General features: G+C 42.2%; 1 protein-coding gene across 7 annotated transcripts in view; it reads left to right on the top strand.

Moving 5' to 3' along the window:
- GRIA3 (glutamate ionotropic receptor AMPA type subunit 3) overlaps nucleotides 1-24,356 on the top strand; it is a 260,360-nt gene that overhangs the window by 44,193 nt on the left and 191,811 nt on the right. For all 7 annotated transcript variants that reach the window (XR_005023809.2, XM_036880848.2, XM_036880847.2 and 4 more), the window contains one exon: nucleotides 20,993-21,232. Coding sequence is in view for 6 of the 7 variants with exons in the window: in XM_036880848.2 (XP_036736743.1) it covers nucleotides 20,993-21,232 (240 nt within the window). In the remaining variant the exon portion in view is untranslated. The remainder of the gene's footprint in view (nucleotides 1-20,992; nucleotides 21,233-24,356) is intronic.

Here is a 24,356-nt window from a genome sequence, read left to right as displayed (position 1 = left end):
ATAGGTAGGGGCCTAGCATGATGTATGACAAATAGTGAGTTATTATCAAATGGTATTCATTATTGCCATTACTATAAGCAAAAATGCGTGCCATAAGGATTAAAGCTGCCCAGGGGCTTGCATTGCTAATCAGACACTGAGAAAGAAGTGGGGATGCCAAAGCATAGGAATCTTTGCTAAATGCATGAAGATGGGACGGGGTAGAGGTCAATAAGGAAAATATCAAAGAATTCCCAGTTCCTCTACTTAAGAACGACTTGCCAGCATTTTCATCTGAGGTACTCGGGCTTTCTCCAGACCAGACCCAAGGTCAGCTGTCACTGTATAGTAGTCCTAGGTGGTTTTCAGCACCCACTGGACTCCCAAGTAGGGGAGGCTAGTGCCTTCACTTGAACTACTTGAGGGTAGCTTATTCTGATGCTCTTCAAATCTCCTCCTGAATAGTACCCTCAGTTCCGCAAATTTCTTAATTCTCCCCTAAGGTCCTAAGCAAAATTAACCCATCCTGTCTCCTAGGTCTCCAGGACACTGCCATTAGCTAAATACAAAAACTAATTCATTCCGAGGTGTTAATAATCACTAATACTTTATCATCCCAGCTGACTCAGACGTAATACTTTCATTTCATTGCACCCTCCATGCCAACCTAAAGCATCTTGGTAGAAATTTCTGAGTAGCGGAGGGATTCAGGGGCATATAAGAACGTTTAGTTGTCCTTAAATCACACCATGCAGGCAACTCTGCTTCAGATCATTCTGGAAAGGCAACTGGGTACAAATTATAAAAATAACACCAAGATGGGGAAATTGCCTACTCAACCTATGTGTAGGACCTCCCAGCTGTCACCTTATCTAATTCTGTAGACATTCTGAACACCTCCTCTGAACCTGGCACTGTGCTGGCTATGACACATCTTGGTTCTCTTGGTTCTGTGGTCCAGCTGGGGCCCCTAACAAAACTTAGAGCTTATTTGATTGACAGAGGAAAGAAAACAGCAGAAAAAAGCTGGCAGCTGTTTGCTTATAACCACTTATCACCAGAGACTTCCCTCTCTAGTTTAAATACTTTTTATTTCAAACACAAAGAGGATGAAGATCTCCATGTGAGAGCACCTAATCATAGAGATAAAAGCTAAACACAGAGTATGATCAGAGTAGTGAAGTCTGCAGTGGGCAAATTGCTGGTCTTCTCCCAAACAAACCAAGGTTGTCCCTGCAACAGGGCCTTTGAAAAGGAATCCACTATTTAAACCTTTCTTTGCCCATGTCAATTCAAAGCATTAGCATACTGGAGATCCCAGGCAATACAACTGGAATACTTTCCCCCACTGGGAATCCAAATCCTGACTCCAGTGGAGTGGCAAATTATCCAACCCAGAAAGACCCTTAGAGATACTGAATCCTCATTTTTCAGTTGAGGAGACCAAGGCTCAAGGAAATACCTATGACTGCATGTCCAGAAAATGGCAGGGCTAGGACCAGGAACCAGAGCTCCTGAATGCTACTTATTCATCCCATCTAGTCAGTTGAATGAATTTCTTGAGCACCTACTATGTGCCAGGCATTGTGCCAAATTCGGGGGGTGGGGGCCATATAAGTGGTCTCTATTGCTGTCCTTATGAAACTGGGGGAGATAGACACTGAACAAATGGTTTCACTGATTTTCATAAATAAGATGCATGCTTTGAAGGAGGAGTGCAGGGTACTATGAGAGCAATCTAGCCTTGTTGAGGGAATAAGAGAAGTCTCCCCAAGGAAGTCATGGTTTAAGCTAAGGAACAGAAGATGAGGATGAGTCCACTAGCCTGGTAAACATTGTCCAGGTGGTTGGGGGTGGAGCTGTGAGGGGAGAGAACATTCTAGAGAGCATATGGAAAGGTACAGTTGACCCAAAGCTATCCCAGCTCCCCCAGGCTGCCCCTCTCAGAGTCCAGACATCCTGCCCTTTTTATAAGGCAGCTGGCTCTCCGGAGTATTTTATTTCTTCAGAAGTACAGGTGGAGTGGAGAAAAATACATCATAGCCATCTGGACCTATTAAAATAATTATTAAATCACTTCCCCAATTACACAGTTACTTTTACTTAGCAATGCCACACACCAATGCAGATAATCAGTGTCTCAGGCTTCTGGAAAGGTCACCTCCTCATCCTTTGGCATGGCACCTGAAAATAAGATAAACCTATATTCAAAGAGGAGATATTAAGTGATGCTCACTGAAAACAAGTCCACAGTTTGAAGCATAATTAAGAAACGGTGGCATTTTTACATATGTATGTGGAAAAGGATAGACATAGAGCATGTCGGCAAGCAGAGACCAGTCCTTAACCCCTTGCATTTCTTACTAGACGTGCCCTGTCTCCAAGGGCAAGCAATGGAAACTATGCCGCAGGTGCTGCATCCACAAGGGGTTTGGAGTCCTGTATACCAGATGTGGAAGGTCAATTCAGATATTCTCAGAGATCCCCATATCTGCCATGTCACCCCAAATGTGCCTATGATCCAGCAGCCTCCCCACCCCCCACCCCCCACAATTTCATCTCAGGTTAGAATCAACTGTTAATATTAAACTGTGATCAGTCATACGTAGCATGATAATAATACAAGGTACTGTTTCCGGCATTCTGTGGTTTATACGCATCATATCATTAAATTCTCACAGCAGCCCTTTCTTTGACCTGGGCTTCATTGTTGCCATTTTGTAGATGACAAAGCTGAGCCTCTGAGAAGTTGAACAATACGGCCAAAGTCACAAAGGTAATAAATCTCCCCCGACAAAAATATGAGCTCCAGGAGGGCAGGGCTTTGTGTCCGCCTTGCTCACTACCATATCCTGAGCACTGAGAACAGTAATTGGCACAGAGCGATCACTCAGTAGACATTTGGTGGAGCTGGAGTCCAACCAGAGCAGTCTTCTAGAATCTGCTTATCCACTGAATGCACTGCCTCAAAGGTCTCTATCCTCTAGTCCTCATCCACTAAAGTCCTTATAATCTCTCATTAGGAAACTAGAGTGTGCTCCTACCTGTTCATTGTTACTGCCATTCCCAGGCTCCCCAAGTTTTGTAACTCCTCCAGCCATGATACTTAAGCTTAGGGTCACCCCTTAGTGAACAGCCTTCCAGATGTCACAGGCCTGCGTAGTCCCCATTAGGGTATTTCAGAGAGTTGCAGGCTCACATCCTAGCTCTGACATTTGCCAAGTTGTGTTACTTCTCTGAGCCTCAGTTTCCTTATACATGAAATGGGGAATCACCCAGCAAACCGCTTGCCTGCTCTGAGCCTTAGCTGCTTGTTTATCTCCTCTAGTTCTCACGCCTCATGACTAATACACTGGTGTCTCCACCTGGCCCACCCCTACCGCCTTGCCTCCCTTGCCAAAGTCCTGAAAATAGGTCCTGCCGCCTTGAGACCTTCAGTTACTAAGGAATCTGCCTGCATTTACCAAATACGCAGAATTCAGTGACTTCCTACCTCTTTCGAAGAGCCATTCCTACTGTTTCTGCTTTTATCCCCACCTAAGTCCTTTTATGCTTAAGATCTAGAAATGAAAGCACGGGTAGGATGTCTTTTGCCAGGGAATTTGATGATCAGAGGTTGAAGCCATGAACAGTACGTATTTGAGAAGTATTAGCTATAAAAAGCTGTTAGCCTGTTGATAGGAGCTAGAAGCAATCCTGTGACTAATTCCTACATACTTACCTTTTTTCATGTTTTCCTTTCTGGAAAGAAAAGACTACACTAAAATTAGGAAAATAACCATCCCTGCTTTATAGCCAGAAATATTCCACTCACTTCCTTCTTGCTTCCTTCCATTTTCCTGAGGAGACCTATGGGGCCCTAGAAAAATAATGCCATCCTTGTGGACGAGAATGATACTCTTGTCCCAGGCTCTCTCTTATGAGCAGTCGATCAGCCTCCCAGGTACAACCACCTGGTTGCCAGGTGTCTGTCCAGCGGTGGAAGTCCAGCTGGGCCCCTCAAAAACTGGCCTGTGACTTTGGCTTCAGCAGGGCAGGGACTTCCCAGCCACTTCCCTCACTGCCTCTGAGTTCATCACTCCACAAACAGCTCCAGAGTGAAACAGCTCCCTGGGCCTTGAACTACTTCCCAAGGCTTCTCTCTGAGAGGATCTGTGCTTTCTCTCCTGGAATCCGATTCAAAAATGTTTCTGGCTCTGGAATACGGATGACATTATTATAACTAGAGTGGCAAAGTGATATGTAGAGGCAATAACTATCTGCGGGACGGGCCAGTGCAGGGTGAGCTTCTTAAAGGAAATTACATTCCAAGCAGGCAGCGAGCAATGCCATCCTGGCTTCCTGAAATTGATTGGGTGACAATCCAATTACAACATGTATCTGATCATTTCATACATTGTGACAACCTAGTGGGATCAGGACGAGCTTCAGTTCAGGGGAGCGGATATTCCCCAGTGGTTGGCCCTTTCCTAATGGGAGCTTAGACCATAAATAAGGCAATGGCAGCTAATAAAATAATAACTGCATTAAGAGGTAAGGTATTCACTGGCAAATGTGTTATGTCATAGCAACAATATACCCAGAAATAAGGCAAGAGGGTGCACATAGCAAAATCTCTTGTAAAGACGCATAACTTGATTGTAAGCTCAAATAGCAAATATGCATTGAGGATCGGGATAATTGGTCCTTTATCTTCTCCTTATAAAAACAAAGGTTTATTTGCCCTTTAAATGGGCCAATAAAATTAAATTGGCACCCTGTGGTGTGTGCTGAATACATAATCAGAAATCTAAAGTGATAAAAACAAAAAACAGAAGGAAAAAGCAGAAGTAGAAAAATCTAGAATTCTGAACAGCATAGAAAAGCAATGTAGGAAATTAATGTAGTTTCAGATAATACATCCTCACTGTGCAGCAGTTCCTAGAGCAGTCACTCATGCTCCTGAAAACCGGGGGTCACCAATTGGCTCCACAGTTCCTCAAAAGGAGAGGCTGCTTAGCTTTGGGATGGCCCAGGAGCAGGGGGAAAAGGGATGGGGCAGGGCCAGAAAGCAGGTGACTCTCCACCAGAGAGGAGTTCACAAAACTTTGAAAGCAAAAGCAGTGCTCATGAAAAGGAACATTTCGTGATATTCAAGATGTCTTTCAAAGTATATTCCCTGTAATCCTTCCGAAGCCACTCATGTTGAGATTTTCAGAGAAAAAGCCCAACAAAAACCTCATAATACACAGGCACACAGTAATCCAACTTCCAGAAAGTCGGTGCCCGCTAGCTCATGAACATGAAGCACCATAAATTTAAAAAATCCATCTTCCTCCTGATTTCTAATCTTGATGGCCAGACACATAAATATTTGTTTAATGAGTGACAGCATATTGATAATACTTTTCTGTATTAGCTGGATAGATGAAAGAGAAGGAAAATTGTGTTATCCAATTATTTTTTTGCATCAAATATATTCACAATGCTCTACTCAGAGAAATTATTAATTATGCACCAAAGAACTTTGCCTTAGAAATCTTAGAAAACTTTATAGAAATCCATGGTTTAGAATGATTCAGGTGGTCAGATAAATAAGGGAAAACCCTCACAGAATGAATCCCAAAGAATACTTCCTTTAAAGTGTGTTACAGTTGGAGGTTCTTAGTGAGGGCAGAACTACCTAGAGGTCATCTCTCCATCTTCAACCAGGAGTACATGAAAGCCTTCCCGAATAAATGAAGTGCAGCTGCTCTGCAGAGAGAAAGATTCTTCAACTTTTCTAAGGGCCTCTCCTAGTTTTTCCAAGGCTCTTCCTAACCAAAAGAGCCTTTCACAGCTAAGGGAATACATGTTTTGTTTCCTCTGTATCTCTCCCAGACACCTGTCAAGGGACTCTGCAAATGCCTTTGCAGCCTGGCTGACACTTATGTTCAGTACCACCCACACCACTGAGGAGCTGAGACTCCTCCTTGGGAACAGATGAAAACCAGCATGGGAAGGAACATTGGCCAAAGTGGGATCCTCAGGTGAAGGGGAGCAAAACATGGTCAGAGTCACTGGGTCTGTAGCAGTGCCTTGGCAGCCTAGGCACCATAAAGACTGATCTTCAACCAACTTCCTCAGGGGTTCCACTTTAAAGGCAAAAGAGGCAACTAGGACCCAACTGTGCACAGAAACAAAAATTGCAAACAATAAAATATTAAATACTCATAATTGACTAATTGCTGGTACAGTTGGCTGCTTTTCCCCCCAGAGAAGGCGTCTTCTATATGATTTCTGGAGCATTTAACTAAGTGCAGCTGTAATTATTATTATTCCTATAATAATAGGGTTTCTACAGATCTTCATATTTTTACATGCTTTATACTCATTATGGCTAATCCACAAAACATCTCTTTAGGGTATGTAAATACTGTCCTTGCCAGTATGCTGGAGAGGAGTGAGAGCTCAGAACGAGGTAAAGCGAAGGTCACAGATTGAGTCAGCCGTGATTTAGGAAACAACTGGAGAATTCCGCCTTTCAGTACTAACTTATGACATCAGCTCATTAAGAGCTTACGGTATGAACCGTATTATACTGAGCCTGTCACAAAGCTAACAGAGCACGTGTTATGTGTTTCCTAGCTCCCCAAAGGCTTTTCTACAACAGGTAGAAGTTCACATTTACATACATGAAGCAAGCTTGGCTGAGGCATGCTACGATCCAGTGCCAAAATGTGGGCTTCAGCCAAGCACTGCTGGCACTCAGAAAAGGAATAGGTCTCTTGGGGGGTGAAACGGGCACCAGATGCTCCCTGGAGGAGGGAGCTTCAGCCAGGTTTTGAAAGGTGGGCAAGAATGGGGATGGTAGAGATTTGGAAAATGGCATGCAGGATGAGGACACAGCATAAACAAATGGCTTGCAGTAGGAATGAGCAAGAAGTATGTCAGGCATAGAAAGACCAAATAGGCTGGGTCAGAAAGTTCTTACTGGACAATTGTGGGAGACAATTCTGGATAGATTGTAAACCCTAATGAGGAAGGACCATGGGGTAGAAAACAAATATGCACTATTTACTGAACACACTTACTATGTACAGCTCTGTGCATTGTGTTTTTCTAATATGAATTCCAGGCTGAAGGGTTTAGACTACATCTGACAGGCAATAGGGAGCCAAGGGCCCCATCACTGAGTCCCAGTACCTAAAATAAGACAGAGTGTGCTCAATTACGTCACTCGCATGTCCTTGGCCAACCTCTGAGGACTTACTGGAGTGTTTTTATGACTAAATATGCAGCTTCTCTCAGGCGATCCATTGTTTTCTGAAAATATGTAGCCTTTAATTTTGCATAGCCTTGTACAAAGAGAATTGCAGAAGGCAAATTCCTCTTCCTCTTGGACAACTCTGACATGATCAGACATATTCACTGGCAGCATATAAAAGGCACAAGTTTAATACATGAATGAGCAGCAAAGCACTAGAGGGGGCTACTTACTCCATCTACAGCTAAAACTGCATTCTGTAAGTTACGTGAGTTTACTTAATTCTAGCTATTTCTAGCTATTTTTAGTCAGATTCTTCCCCGTGGAGCAAACTAGGCACTTTGGGAGACAGAGTCTTACTTTCAAACCACTGAAGGAGCATCTGCAGGTCTATGGAAGAGGACTCAGCTGTTCTGTGTTGCTACAAGAAGTTAAAGCAGGAATCTATTTGAATGACGCGCTGCACCAGTGCTTTCTCTTCTCAGCTCACAAATGGATTGAGTTCTAAAAGAAGATTGGTAGGCATACCAGTGGCCTGGGTACCAAAACTGTCCATTAAAGCACACGGGCTCCAGGCTGGAGTTGAAGTATTGTGCAGCACTGAACCTAGCCCCACGACATGCTCATTTTCAGTCCCAACTCAAAAGTCCAGCAACACATGTTGCCTAATCACTCCCCTCTGAGAGAGTGGGAGCAGAGATTCTTCTAGCTCCCATCCCCAGGTGGCAGTGTAATGGGACAACAGCTGGACTGGGGGGAGAGGGAGTTCAGATGGAGGCTTGGAGGGTCTAGGGAGGAGGGATGGATTGGGAAAACAGTTGAAGGAATAAGATGGGACTTTGGCAGGAGGCAAGAAACACTGAGGACACAAATGTTATAGACCAAATCAGTGCTAGGCTTGGGACAGGGCATGAAGGTACAATGGTGTAAGGTGGTGTCTTGCCTGAAGGTTTAAGCTCCAGGCAAGTTCACTATGGATTCAGTGAGACCAAGAAATGACAACAGAACATTCTTAGGGTTAAAGGATTTGTACCCGGCTTTATTGTCATGGCGGTAGGTCAAGCACTAGGATCACATCTGCATCCAGCAGTCTGCAGGTCCATAATCCACCTCCATCTCCACCTCTGCCCACAGTACCATTCCTTTCTCCCTTATGAATCATAGACTCTGGCCTGCAACAGGTCAGAAGTAAGGCTGAAAAACAAGGACTGGGCTAAGAGTGGTGAAGATGGGTTCCAGGTAATTCACAGGGAGAAAAGACCAGTGGGGAAGAAACATGAGGTCTGGCCGTCACTGGGCCAGCTATGACTATGCCTTAGGAGGAGGTCACATGAAAAGGAACTTGAGCATAGAACTCCACATGTCCAGCATCTGGCACAGTACTTGGTATTATTCAATAAACGTTTAATGGAAAATATCTGCTGAATAGACACACATAAGCTAGAGGCTGAATGTTCATGTCTGATCAAAAGAGAGTGAAGATCGGAACCTACCTTTGGCAAACAGCAGTGTTGAGAGGGTTTGTTGGTAGTGACTTTACCCCTCCCCTTTGTCTCTGCCCTAATAGCATCCAGCACTGCCTTCAAATGGCAAAAGGCCCCCACACTCTGGTGCCCCCAAATGCAGAGGCCCTCTCATAGGAGATAACTGAAAGGCTCAGGTCTTTCCTGACTCCTACTACCAGCCCTCAGAATGTACCCGACCTGTGTCCTGTTCCCTCAGTGCCTGGTTCTCAGGATTAATCTGACAAACCCATCCACACTGAAGTAGTCATGAATGATGCTGACCACATGTTCCCGTGCCAGGCCACATTTGTCATTTAACAGGGCATTTCACCATCCTAGCCAGTAGAGGTGGGTGTTTCAAACCTTGTAGTAGTCAATGGAGAAGACAACTGAAGGCAAGAAGACTTTCTAGGGGCCCTCAAACCACACTACGAGCCAATTACCTACTCTGCCTACATGTTGGCAGTTTCCATAACCTTTAAACAATGCCCATCCCCCTCCAAAAAAAGTATGAAAGTTGTTAATATAAAGCCTAGAACAGAGTGAGTCCTGAGTTAATGCTGGTTTGTAAATGAACTGAAATCTAAAACATTTAGTTGGGTAGGCACAGGAGGCAACTTAAATAGGACCTACTAAACTAGCACTGTCTGTGATGATAGAATGTGCCATTTGCACTCACAGTCTTATACAAACACGTAGCTACGGAGTATTTGAAATATGTATAATGTAACTAAGAAACAGAATTCCTTATTTCATTTAACTTCAGATAGTTAAAAATTTAAATAGTCACATGTGGCTAGTGGCTACCAGATCAGACAACATGGGTCTAGACAATCCCTAGACATAGGAAACACATTTTGGGCAAGTGCCTGTCATTCATGAGTGCCCTTGTTAAAAACCTGGGTCTTTTTCTAAATTGTCCCCAAGACCTTAAATCCCTCTCTTCCAAGAGATGTGCTTCTTTTTCTTAGGACAAAGGAGTACAGGGGATTTATGGGCACTGGTTTCAGAGGGTGCTATTCTCAGATTGGAGGCACAGTGCCTGTACTTCCCTGATCAAAACAGAGAGTAGTTGAACCCCGCAATGTTCTGCAAGAGCCATTGAGGTTTACCTGAATGTAAGCCTTGTGCTTGACCAGATGAACAGCTCTGACTGGACTTCTTTGGCCCAAAGTTCTGCACAGACCCAGAATGTCCTACTGAACCAGGAGCAGGGAATTGCTTTCAAAATTCCAACCCATTGACTTTGAGTCAGGAAAAAATGCCTATAATTTAAACTTGCCCTTTTTCCTAGAGGAAAAAATAGGTACTTTGCTCTTCAGGCTGGTGGAACGTTTTTGAGGGCACTGAAGTTGTATAAATTTTTAATGCAGCGATAAGGTGAATTGCTTTGTTTAACCACCAATCTTGGGTGTTCTGAAGATGGCTTTTCAAAAGTTCCTTCCTATCAGGTTTGCATTTGGGAAATTTTATAAGGCTGCTTACAATTTCTTTGAAGTCTACTAGCAGGCAGAGATGCTAAGGACCATGGACCCCCAGGAGTTGACCAGATATCAATTATTCTCCTTGTAAAATGGGTAGGCCATTTGCTCCCTGACAACAAAAGGCAATAAATCAGCTTTTTGGCCTTAGGTAATGACACATGGCTTGAATTAGAGGGTGGAAAGGAGTAGTTTCCCAAATCTTCTGGTGGTTCATTCTTTACTAGAGGCACTTCTCTGCCTCCTCTCAGCATCCTTTTCTTTTTTTTACTTCCTCCCCATAAAACTCAGTGATAAATAGTAAAGATAGCTAATTAGAGATGATGAGACCAGGAAGAAGAAAATCATGCAATTATTTTCTTCCCTGAAATTCAGACCTGTGAACATGTCTGAAGAACCAAGGTCAGTATGAAGAATCATTTGTGTTGCCTAATTGTAAGTGTATTAACGATATATTTGGAGAAGATAGGAGAATTTTAGCCAGGGTATTTATTACCTAACTGTTGTCACCCTGGAAAGTGTAGGGGTAAAGAATGAAGTAGCCAGCCAAATGTTTCTGTCCTTGACCCTGTCCTGTTCAGTATTTTTGTTAATAATTTGGATAATGCTATTGAAAGCAGGCTGATCAAATCGGTAGATGACATGTAACTGGGAGACATACCTAATAAACTTGTTAACCAAATCAAGACTTCAAAGCCTGGGTCAAAATCATGAGGACATTTTAAAAGGGTATTTAGGTACCAAACAAAGGTATTTATGTACAAAAACATCAACGGCACATACCCAAGGCTGGGGAAATCCTGGCTTGGCAGAAGTTCCTTAAGAAGATACCTAGGATACACTTAACACCACAAAGTGAGAGTAGACATCATAGAATTCTATAGTACATAGGCTTTTTAAAAAAGTCCATGCCATCCTAGGCAGAAATGATGACAGACAGATGATGTCTAGTCCACACTGAGTGGCAGGGGAGCATCAGTTCACCGTCTTCTGGATGGCTTCAACCTCACTTGCAGTACGGTGCTCAGACCTGGACACCAAACTCTAAGGGACATTTAACATACTGAAACACATCAATTGGCGAAGGTCTGGGGTCTATGGCATATATCTGAAGTTCTGGGGTGATCAACCTAAAGAAGAGAAGCCACAAACAAGTGAGATGTATAGTTTTAGATGTTTGAAGGCCTGCTGTAAAAGAGGGAGCAGATATTTTGTGAGCTTCAGACAAAAAAAAAGGGAACCACAGGTGGTGAAAGTTACAGAGAAGCAGACTGTATAATAAAGAAATTTCTAATAATTAGAGTTGTCCCAAAGTAGAATGCCTGCTTTGGAAAGCAGTGAGTTCATCAAGAGTAGATGGAATGCCCTTCTGTCAATCAAACTATAGAGGAGATTTTTACACTGTTTAGGAGGTTGAGGGGGTGATCTAAGCCATTACGTTCAACCTTAAGAATGTGATGCTAAGGAATTCAAACAGAATGGGAAATAAATTATGTCTTCCTAACTGACAATGGACCTAATATTTTATTATGTTTATATGGTTTGGTTTTAATTATAAAATCTTTCAGGCATACATAAAATAACAAACAACCATTAATTAGCTTTTAAAAATAGTTTTTGTTTAGGGGCCCAGCTCTCCCTCCCCCATCCCCACCCCCCACCAGCATGGGCTACAAAATTAACAAAAATGGCTTTCAAATGCTATATGACATGGTATCATACTTGAAACCCTTATCTGTCCATAACAACCTTATGGCTGATTGAAAGACACCCTAAGAGTTCATCACTTTCCTGCCCAGCTTTAGAAATTGTTTCATTGACTGTGACTGGATCACTGGATCAATTAGTTTTTCAATTAAGAGTTGTACTAAATCCCATGTAAAATGAGTCGCAAGCCAAGCCAGGCAGGCCGCTGCCTACTTTAGATGATTGACAGAGATATGTGGGTGAATGGCAGAGACTAACACTGGGAAGAATGACGATTCTGTTGAGTTATTTGTTATGGGGATGATGATTAGTAGAAGTTAAGAACCAATACTACTTACTCACTGACACTCAGATAGTAGCTTCTGTAATTTTTCAAAGAAGAGCTATTATATCCACTTGTTCTCAGCACATCCCTGGGAAGTGGACAAGGCAGGTTCCCTGCTGGCTTACAAATGACAGACCTGAAGCCTAGTGAGGTAAGGGGCCCAGGGTCACACAGCAAATTAGGGACTGAATCATATAAAAACCTATCACAGTTTAGAAGCACTGTGAAATAATTTTAAAAATAATATTAACAGCAGATTCCATTTATCAGTTGAGCAGTCTTATCTGAGCATCTGAAGCACTTTGAACATACTCATTTAATATGCACAACAACTATAGGCACCATTATCCCAATTGTTGTAGATATGGAAATGAGGTTTGAAGAGTTTAAGTAACTATCCCAGGGCTATTCAATGAGTGATCTGACCTCAAAAATAAACTTCAGATCTCTCCACGCGTTGCCACAACTCAAATCCAAACGACTATCCTCTCTTGCGCAGACTCTAGGAATAGCTCCACGTGTTCTCCCTGCTTTTGTTGATGCCCCCTTAAATGTAATGTCCATACAGTAGCCAGATAAATTTTTTTTAATATAAATTAGCTCATAGAAAACTCATAATCAAAATCTTTCCAAGATTTCCTCCCATGGTCCTTAGAATAAAACCTAAATTCCTTACCACTATCCTGAGGTCCTCCACATTTGGGCCCCTGCCTCCTACCAGAATCACCTTGCAGCCTTCTCCTTACTGGCTGCACTCCAGCCAAGCTGGTCTTCTTTCAGTGCCTCAAATACATCAGATGCTGTCCTCTTTCAGGGCCCTAGTGTGTGTGGTTCTCTCTGCATGAGATGCTCTTCTACTCCCAGGTCTGTTAGCTCGAAGGCCAGGTCCTTGGATAAGTTTTCCCTGACCGAATCTAAAGTCACCTTGTCACATAGTTTCATAGCACCCTAATACCTTCCCTTCTTAGTGCTTAGAACATGGTAATCATGTGGGTCTGATGACTTTATCAATATTTGCTGCCAGTACTAGACTATGAGCTCCATGAGCACAAAGATCCTGTCTGTTTTGCTCACTACTGTATCCCAGCACCTAAACAGTGTTTGTCACACAGTAGGAACTCAAAATTTTATTTGATGGATGAATAAATTAATGAATGAATGAATAAGCAAAATATTTAAAATTCCTGAACCCCAATGCCTAGCCATATTATCTTGATATAAAAGGGCCTAAAAAAGTACCCCTTTTACCCTAACCCATCTCAGCACCTCTCCTGCCATTCTGACACTGGTATGCAAGGGTGGTTTGCACTTAAGAGTTGCAAAAGGAATTTTCCAAAATACACGTGTTCATATGTTAATGCCTACATTTGCAAGCCGTTATATTCAAGTAGGATCAAATGTTGATAATGAGTGTTTTCTTTGCCAGCGTTTAGATACATGCCATGTAATTGCAAAAATAACTAGTTAGACTGTCGGAAGGCAGTGTGCTCCTGAGAGCTGAACAAAATGTTCAAGGGAATTAACCCAAAGATGTTAATTAAACCATGGAATCATCAGCTGGAGAATTGGGCTGACACCGGGTTCTGACTCTGGTACCTATAAGCACCCACTGTGGTTACTGGCACCCAAGACCAAAGAGTGTTGAGGGGGAATGAGATGCTGATCTATATGAACGCAGGGAAGGTATGAGCTGGGTACCACCCCACACCCACTGCACCAGCTCCATCCTTTATCTTATTCTCCCTCTCCTGCATCCCCAGGCTAAACACAAATGGCCAATTTAAGGGCAAAACCAGGAAGAGGAAGGTATCTGCTTGTATGGTGGGCTTTGAAGAGTCCAAAATATTCACCCTTCTGAACTTTCCACCACTAAAATAATTCCTTTGGGATCCTCTAGATATGTATGCATTTTTGTTAGGTTAGGGCCATGCTTTCTGTGGAGAGGATGTCATAAGCTAATCCCGTGGTTCTCAAATTGGGGGCAGGGAGGAAGAAGGGAACAGGGAGTGTTATTCCACTCCCCAGGTGATATTTGACAAGGTTTTGAAGCATTTGGGGTCTCACAACTGGGGTGTGGCAGTGGTACTCCTGGCATCTGATGGGTAGAGGCCACGGATGCTGTTAATCATCCACAACACAGACTTATCCATCCCAAATGTCAATAATGCCTGCTGAGATTGAGAGACCCTGAGCTGACTCATTGCACAGATCAGTTTATTAGTCCATTAACAACTGATACACAGGGCAGATTCTTGAAGAAATGGGAGTTGGGATGGCTATATTTTGATGAGCCAGTTGGAAGAGAAAGGAGAAAGAGTAATCTGATAGCAGTGCCAATGACAGACTGGGGAAAAGACTAGAAGCAGGTGACCAGTTACGAGATGACTCTCATAGTCTAAGAGAAAATGAATGGGAACCTACCCCAAGGATGAGCAGGAAATAGTTAGCCCACATGCTGTAGAGGCAGACTTGATGAAGCATAACAGAAGAATGGTATGGGGGACTGAGGCAGAGGGAGAAGGCAAAGATGGCCCTTATGCCTCTAGCTTGGGGGACTGGAGGATGAGTGACACATTCAAAAACACATGGACAAGAGAAAAGATCCACAGGTGGAGGGTGGGGGTGGAGGAAAAATATGCTGAGTGTGATGCCATGAAGGCCTCCCACTGAGGCTGTTTTACGAGCAGTTGAAATGTGGACCTGAGCTCTGGAGTATGTTTGATGCTAGAGGTATCTCCTTATAAGTCATTCACATGGAGGTAGTGTGATAAGAGCTCCTGCTTAGCACATAGCAGGAGCTCCATAAATACTTGTTCAGTGAAAAAAAAAATTAGAACAAGGAGAAAAGAGGGCCAAGGACAAAATCTTTGGACACACCTTCATCAAGGGAGTGGATCAAGAGGAGAGAACCATAAGGGAAGTAGAGCCAGCCAGGTTTAGTGCTCTCGAAACAGAAGAGTGTCAATCTTGGTGCGCGCGCACGTGCGTGCGCACACACACACACACACACACACACACACACACATTTCACCAGACTTGGAACTTTACCATAGACCAACAACACACAGCTTTAGAAAGGACTGAGCTGTCTGATCTCTTAAGGTCCATCCCAAATCTAAGCTTCTTTGATCCCTTGGAATTCATGGTACTATGGTATTACCTGGAGAACCTTCTTGTGATATATCTCCATTGGTTCCCTCATAGCTATCTTTTTCTTCTCCCTGCTTGCTTCAAATGTGATCATTAAGTCAGCAAGAGACTTCAGTTTCCTTTTTCCCCGATTCAAAAGGCTATGAAAAGTGTTCTGTAAATGATATGCAATATTGTTATTCTGATCTTTGGAGTAATCAAGTTGTTTGACATTTTTGTAATGATGCCTTTTGGAATATGGGTGGTGTAATTAGCTGCTACACTGTACATTAACAATACCTGTCCCGACCCTACAGACTTGGGGACTATAAATAAAAGTGTGACAGCTGGCTCCAGCCTTGCTTGTCACTCACCATTGAAGGCAACACAGCCGGGAAGCTGCACTAGAGTCCCCAGGAATCCAGGATGTAGTCAGAAACATCTTCAACGAAAGGAATTTGGTGCTTTGCTAGTTGGAAGAGATGGAGATAGGCACTCTTAGGAAGCAGACAACCAAGATATTTTATACTGAGAAGGCACAGAGGCTCCAAGGGGAGATAGCAGTTTACCTGCACACAAGTACAGTGCAGTCTCAAGCCAAACTAGCCAGGTTTCTTTCTTAACTGATTACTACCCAGGAATGAGAATAGGAAAGAACTCTGAGGAAATGTATAGGGGAAATGAAGGAGAATAAAAAAAGCTATACTACCTGGGCATTCAGTGTGAAGTTGAGGATCTTGGTTACTGTGGGAAGGGTAACCTGATGGGATGAAGAGAGGACAAAGTGTGCTAAAAAGAGCTGCCAAGTGGAAAGAAACAGAAAAAGAACTACTCAGTTCCCAAGTTACATGTTAGGCACTGTACTTAGTATTTTCTGCATACCACTTCATTTATTTCTCACCTTATGACAAAAACCAAAAGCAACACTTATAACTAAGACATAATTTATATTTCACTTGTCTCATGTATTACTGCCTGTTGCCCTCACTAGTATGTAAGTTCCAATAGGACAGGACCTCTTTTTTCACTCCTCTATCTACCAGTACCTATAACAGTGCCCGGCACATAATAAATGCTCAATAAATATGTGGTGTATGAATAAATAGCTAGCATTAATTGAGTATCTGTTTTGTGCCAGGCACTTCCCATGAATGAGCTTATTTTAACTTGCACAACCAATGCTAAGACAGACACTATAATTATCCTAATTTTACAGATAGTGATGAAGAAACTGGGTCAGAGACACAGAGATATTAAGCAACTTGCCTAATAAGCAATAGATTCAGGATTTCAACCTATGCAGTCTAACTCCAGAATTTGCCTGTGTAATCACTATCTATACTGAGGCTCAGAGAGGTCAAATAACTTGCAGAAAGTCATGTAGTTTAAGACTGACACAGCCATGATTGCAACCAAGGTCTGCCTGTCTCAGAAACTGTTGCCTTTTCCTCTGCACTTCATGGCTTCACAAGATTGCCAAGATAGCTATCTCTTCCATCATCATTTTACCAAGGACGAGTCTTCTGAGATAAAGAAATGGGTGTGGCTCATTAAGGATTCAGATAAGTAATAGACATTGCAGAAAAGAATCATGAGTCCCAAAAGATCACCAGTCTGCCACCTGATTTCATTGTTAGTACGTGGGGCTGGAGGGAGGAGAGAGAAGCTGCCAGCAGATGAGTCATGGGAAACCCCTGGTGGATCCATCTATGCTGAGAGCCAGGCATTGAGGGTAAGTCACTTTCATGCCAGGCAAATCCTGACCCATGCTGCCCTAGATAGCTCTGGAGAAAGCGCAGAGATGCTGATAAAGCATTTCTGAGAGACTGCTTCATAATTCACCGTGTGACCTTGTGCACGACACTTCCTCTCTTTGTATCACAGTTTCTTTATGATAGGGATGTGTCGGCGAAACTCTTGAATCAGAAGAGCTCCACATGAAATTTCATTTGAAGACATGATTCCACCCAAAAAAACTATGCTTTGAAAACCACTGAATAAAATAGTCTCTATGTTTCATCCAGCTCAAGCCTTCTAAGACTCTAAGCATAGATACCGTCCTTTGGATCAGCTCAGTGTTTCATTCAACCCTATTTTCTGTAGTCAGAAATGGCCACTGTGAGAGGCCACTCACAGGTTCCCTATGCCCCAGCTTCTCTCAGAGGCTATTACCCGTGCCCTCATAGGGCAGTTGTCTTCCCTTGGGCCTTGTACTAACATGAATTATATGTGTTGAGATAGAGCAAGGGCACCTTCGAACAATGGTATTTGCAGGACAGCTACACGTGTGTCTCAGATGAAGGGGAGAGCACATCTGTGATTTCCCCCTAACATTCTTCTTGCTGATGTCCACCTCCACCGTGTGTCTGCCTGTTGGACACACAGAAGCCTAGTGCTCCCTGAGCACTGATGCTGATGTATAATGCTTCTAATGTCTGAATCACGACCAAAGCTGTATGCTTTATTACATACTAAGCACTCAATGACTGTTGTCATTACTTTTGTCAATTTTATGTAGAATATTTATGTGTACCAGCCAAGATCTGACCTGGTGCTGCTAAAACAGGATTAATTTTGAATTTAAAAAAAAATTTTCACTTGGTTCCCTTACACCTGCTCACTCATACATTTTTATAAGGTCTTCCTTTGTCTCATTCTGCTTATCATCATACATAGGCTTAAAGATTTCACTGCAGGCTCCTTATGGAGTCTGGGTTTCACATTTTCAACAGGATTCCCTTCTTATAAAGTTTTAAAACAAGCAAAAATAACATTGCATTGTTTAGGTGTGTGTGTTCGTGTATTTTTAAAAAGCATGGTAATGATAAACACAAAAGTCAGGATAGTAGTTACCTGGAGGGAAGGAGAAAGGGTTGAAAACTGGGAGATGGAATACAGGAGGAAGATACAGGTAAAAATAAGTTATCAGTAATGTTATAGTTGTTAGGTTGGGTGATGGTTTCATGGCTGTTCACTACAGATGTTCATAAATAGATAAATCAACAAAATACGAGGAGTCTGTATTTGACCTGGTAATGATTATTTCTGTACCGGTGAAGTTCAGAAACAATGGTTATAAGGGCAATACAAGAGTTTTTTATTTTAACTAGGATGTCACTTCCATAACACACTTAACTTTCATTTTCTGTTTTCTTCTAATGCCAGTGGCTTTTTGAAATTCTAACTGGATCATAGCTACAAGTTTGCCTCTTTCCAAGTTTATTTCTCCCTCAATTATTGTCCATAATTTAGCCAGGTTAGGTTTCTCCATGTTGGAGGTATGTTGCATTTCCCCATGAGGCTATTTTTACATAGGGTTTATGGATCCTCATCTTTCTCTTGGTCCTTGCATGACAGTTGTTATGGATCTAAGAATTACGAGGTATCTCCTGAATCATTTTGGGTGAAGGGCCATATTTGCTTTTTCCAGCCTTCCAGCCCCATGACCATTATTAATAAGGACAGCTTCTTTCTAGCGTTGCCAGATAAAACACAGGATTCACAGTTACATTTGAATTTCAGATAAACAACAAATAATTCTTTAGTATAAGTATGAACTTGAGACATACTAAAAAATATAATTTGTTATTTATCTAAAATTTAAATGTAACTGGACATCCTATATTTTTATTTGCTGAATCCGAAAACCCTATCTCATTTGGGTCAATAATTACTCTTTAATATCAATATTGGATTTGGGTCCCAGGCAGTGTGAGTTTTAGAGTCAGACAGACTGAGATTCAAATCCTGGCTGCTCCACTCAAGAGATGGAACATTTTTTGTCTCAGGATTCCTATTGATTAAATGGGAATAATAGCAATACCTCATGAAGTTGTGAATATTAAATGACAAAATACGTGTATATCCCAGTGCCTGGTACGTACTAAGCACTCAACAGCTGTTATTATTATTATTGTCAATTTTATAGAGAGCGTTATGTACACCAACCAAAATATGACTTGGTACTGCTCAAACTTCCCACTTACAGGATGAATTTTGGAGTAAGACTCTCCTTAGTGTCTTCTTTGGTGCTGACCAAGGCAGAATGGCATCTGGCAGCTTCCTGTTTGTTTCCAAGGATGCCCTTTGGCACCCTGTCATGAAGTGCTCCAGATTCATTCTCTAGTTGGCTTTTTCCTTTTAACATAAAGACCTTTTTTATCCACAAGTTTGGGGGTGACTTCAAATTCCTCAAGTTGAAGTCTGTTGTCTTCCCTGACAGGGACATATAAGTGACTGCTAATCATCTTTGAACTGCTAGCCTCAGGCCAGTGAGTAATGAGTTGACTGGTAAAAGGGAACTGCCCTAATCAATAAAGGGTTAAATAGAATGCATGGAAAGCAAGATAACACAGATATTGAAAACTCTGTTTCTCACAACAGGGTCAATAAATGAATTGGTTTTCCATTTGCCTTCCTCCCACCTTCAACACCTTCCTTCTTTCTGGTGCCCAGTGCCTTCACTGATTCTCTTCTTGGGGAGGAGGCAAGACCCTTTCCATTCTCTTTTCTGACCCACCCAATTATGTCTAATTGGACATAATTAATTCATCTTAACATGCTGATAGTAAAAATATTCTATTTGACCCCCCTCTCAAACCACAGACTTTTCCAACACCCTAAACGTAAAGAAGTAAGCCTAACAGTGGCCTCCTAGTAGGTAAGGGAGACCATGCAGGACCCCTAAATCACCCCACATTATCAGCTGTTCTGTCTGCTTCACATGAATGGAAGGGAACAGTAGAGCAGATAATCTAAAGATCATTTCCACTTGGTTTGGGAACACACCACATGGTGTTGCTGTAGCTGATCTGCTTTGCTAATTATGTCCTACTTTAGCTAATATTGAAATAAATGCACATTTTTTTAAGCTCATCTGGGCCAGAAGAGAGAAGAGGTAGTGGTGTAGCCCACTTTGAAATGAAGGAAAGCTGACCATGATCATGAGGGGAACATGGAAGTTCTGTATGTGGGCTAAGAAACCTAGAAGATAAATGCAAAAGGATCAAGACAGAACATTGCCAATTACAGATGAGCAGAATAGGCCTGCCTACCCCATGTGACTCACTGGGCACTGAAAGGCCAGTCTTCCCAACAGCCTGCCCAGAATCTGAAATCTTCTTCATTAGTAGCCTACATGAAGGGTCTGAGTCATAACATAACTATGGTTAAAGCATTATGTACCCTAAGAGAAGTAACATTTCCTGGCAGATGCATTAGCAGTTTGTCTGACTAAATCATCAGTCATTTTTGTCATCTAGGGTAAAAAGCACTGAATGGGGTGGGACACAAGACAATTTTACCTTGACAGGGAAATGGATACACTAAGAGACCCCTGAGCAGCTATGGTGAAAGTACAAGAGCACCACGGGCCTTGTGGGTGAGCTGGGAAGGTTGCTGAAAGTACGTAAGACAAACTTCACCTCTTTCGTCCCCACATTTTCTTAATTTCCTACTCATGTTAGTCATAGAGAATATGCAACCAAATCAAGCAACATTCTCATGCTGGGCAACTGGACTTTCAAGGACTTTTAGAGATTTCTGAGATCTTGGTTTTCTTTTGAGGCCAAAGCCCAATTATACAAGCTGCAGCAAAGGACCATGGGACTATTGAAATTTCTTTCTCTTTTTCTCATTGCAGTCTGCTCCCAGTTCTCGAGAGGGGTGTATGCCATCTTTGGATTCTACGACCAGATGTCAATGAACACACTGACCTCCTTCTGTGGGGCACTGCACACATCCTTTGTCACTCCCAGCTTCCCCACGGACGCAGATGTGCAGTTTGTCATCCAGATGCGCCCAGCCTTGAAGGGCGCTATTCTGAGCCTTCTGGGTCACTACAAGTGGGAGAAGTTTGTGTACCTCTACGACACCGAAAGAGGTAAGAGGCATCTGCTCTCCCCTTTGAATACTCATGTAATTGTGATGTTCCAACCTTCCTCAACTCATGTTTGCTTCCTTCTTTTGCAATGAGTGAAATCTAATACTCTTTGTAAACTGTATTTAATATTCAAAATGAATTGAAATTAAGACCAAAAAATTGAAGCAATGATAATTTTAGAATCCAATTTTCCAAACTATATATGTCCTCCCACACCTGACCCTGAAAAGGGGTTTGGGAGTACTCGGGTTGAGTCATTGTTGCTGAAAAAGAACCATCTCCCCCCACCAAAAAAATCATTTTTGTGATCTGAAATGCACAAAGTACAAGCAGCTTTGTCTAAGATAGAGAGAGGCCTAAGCTGGAAAGTTTTGGGAAATTCTGTCAGAGATTATAATTATCCCCATTTTGTAGATAAGAAAATGGAAGCCCGGGGCTTCTTCCAGGCTCCCAGGACTTCTTCCGCCAGATCACATTAGGTCTTCAGCTAATAGGGCCTCAACAATTATCTGATAGAAATAGTGAAGAGACTGGTGAAACTGGGCTTTTGGGATGGACAGGTTTTCTAATAGTGAGCTAATAAATTAAGGACACAATCTTAGTCTCAGAAACCAAGAGTCTGATCTTAAATAGCATACAGTTGGGTGCATTCATTATGAGCTAAAGCACACACATCATAATCCAAGCAAACAGACTCCTCTAATATGTTTGAGGGGTTCCTCAGTAAAACCAAGGGATCCTATCATGATAAAATTCCAAAAGACAATGTTACTTTATCATTTGTTTGCCTGTAACTCTGGTTATAGGTGGGAGATGGTTCTTTCTGACTCAGTTTTCAGACCCAGAGAAGGAAGGAGCAAATGGAAGGCTTGACTGCCTGAGAGGTGCGTGGAGAGGATGTCCTTCTAGGTAACTTGACTTGAAGGACCATTTTGTTTTGGGGAACCCAGAGTACTACTCTTCACTTCACTCTCATTTTGCTGCATCATCAGACCCTGTTAGGTAATGCTGAAGCCTGTATTTGCCTATGATACTCACCTCCAAAATATTATCAAATTTTATGAACCTGAAGCAGGAGGCCAGAATTCTGGTTCAAGCTCTGCTGTTAACTAGCTCTCGGACTTTGACCAACTCATGGAAGCTCTCTTGGCCTTGGTCTCCTCCCCTAAGATATGTTCCTTCTTAACATAATATTCTATGATTTTTTCTGAGGTTATACCAGACACAGAACACTGTATCCTGCTACTAATCCTAACTTATTTATTATTAGTTAATTAGCCAAACAGTTCTACAAACTGTTATCAGCCCCCAATGACACTATGTTTGTGATAGACACCATTCTTGTTCCAAGCTTGTGATAGATGCTTATATAATACAGTTCCAGTTGGGGTGGACAAAAAAGGACATTCATGAAATAATTCATGAATGCAGAACACCACCAAATCGAGTGCTACACCACCGTTTCTGATTGCTATAAGAATTGTGAAATGGTAGAGCTCCAAGAAAGTACAGTTTTCAGAGAAGGTGGGCTAGGGGAGCTAGGCCTTCAAGGATATGTAAATTGTGGATTGCAAGAGAACAGGGATATGTGGTTTGGGAAGGGGCAAAGAGCATGAACAAAGGGCAGAATCAGGAAGGAGAGTTGTATGTTCATGCAGAACCTTGCCTGCTGAGGATACCAAAGTAGTTTCAACATGCTAAATCACAATTCGGTAAATTTTAATGCATTTCACTTCTTTCAAACACTCAGGATGAATTAGTCTATTTCCATGTACTGTATACAGTGTAATCTATTGCATAACAATCTAATTTTCAGAAATGAAGTTTGTAAATCAGGGAGCTTCTCTCCTGAAACTTATTAAAAACTAAACATTAACTCTAATACTGTAACCTCTCATTCATTCAAAAGCAGAAGCTACAGTCAATGTATTTTCTCATCTCCCATGACCCTTTGCTCTCTATTGAGGAAAGGAAGCAAAAGTTCATCTGTGTCTATTTCTTACCCCTGCATCTTTTCCTAAATCATCTAAATAGTTTGGACTATTCTGTGATCTTGGAGCCAAAAGAAACCTTTCTGACACATGTGTGTTCATTTATTTTCCTCTGTAGCCATTTAGCTGGTAGGACAAAACTGCTGTTTAAGAAACACTTTCCATAAGCTTTTACATTAATTTCCCCCTTGGAAAGCCTTTTGAAAACATTGCACCATGACCAGGTTGCAAAATATGCAATGGCTTTTATTGTTCACATTGAAAAAAAAGTAGTCTATTCTTCAAGACTTGATATAATTCTACCTCAACCAACTAACAAACCCTTTGTCCCTGTGCCACCTTGTGAGAACCTTCCATGGCAGGCAGCTCCCATTTTTCCATTGCTACCCAAATGTGTCAGAACCATACTTGCCTCAGCAACTTCACTTCTACTGCTACCTAGAAAAAATTATCTCCTTCATCTTGATTATGAAAATCCTGCCTATTCTTCCATTTTTTAAAGTCCACCTCCAACTCTACTCCCCCAATGTAGCCTTCCCTGACCACCCTAGCTCACAATGATTTATTTATTCATTAATCCATTCATTCAGCACATGCTAGGGTTACGGTGATGAACAAGATAGACATGGTTCCTGTGCCTATCCTAATGGATAAGATCTAATTTTAAACAGATTCACAGTGATAGGCTCATTGAGAAGGGGCATTTAAACTGGGAATTAAAGAATTCGAAGCAGACAGCCTTGTGAATAATAGAGAGAAAGAGTTTCAAACAGTGGAAAGAGCAAGTGTAGAGGCCGTGTGGCAGGGAAGTGCTTGGCGTGTTTGAGGAACTGAAGAAGAGAAGTATGACTTAAGGGCAGTGCAGAGGTTGAGAGTGGCCTGAGATGAACATGTAGAGGTAGACAGGAGGCAGACCATAGCCATGGAGTAGGAACAGGAGCCATGGTAAGGGATGTGAATTTTATTCTAATTTCAAGGTGAAGTCTTTGGGGGATTCTGAACACAGGAGTCATGTGATCTAAATTTCTACAGAGAATGGACTGTGGTGCAAGTGAAAGAAGGGAAACCATTTAAAAGGCCATGTGGTCATATAGGTGAGATGAAATGAGAGAAATGATGGCAGCTTGGACTAG

This window comes from Manis pentadactyla, chromosome X, assembly GCF_030020395.1.
Source record: "Manis pentadactyla isolate mManPen7 chromosome X, mManPen7.hap1, whole genome shotgun sequence".
Taxonomy (NCBI): Eukaryota; Metazoa; Chordata; class Mammalia; order Pholidota; family Manidae; genus Manis; species Manis pentadactyla.
Note: the sequence above shows the minus strand (reverse complement) of the source record. Positions and strands in the feature narration are given on the sequence as shown.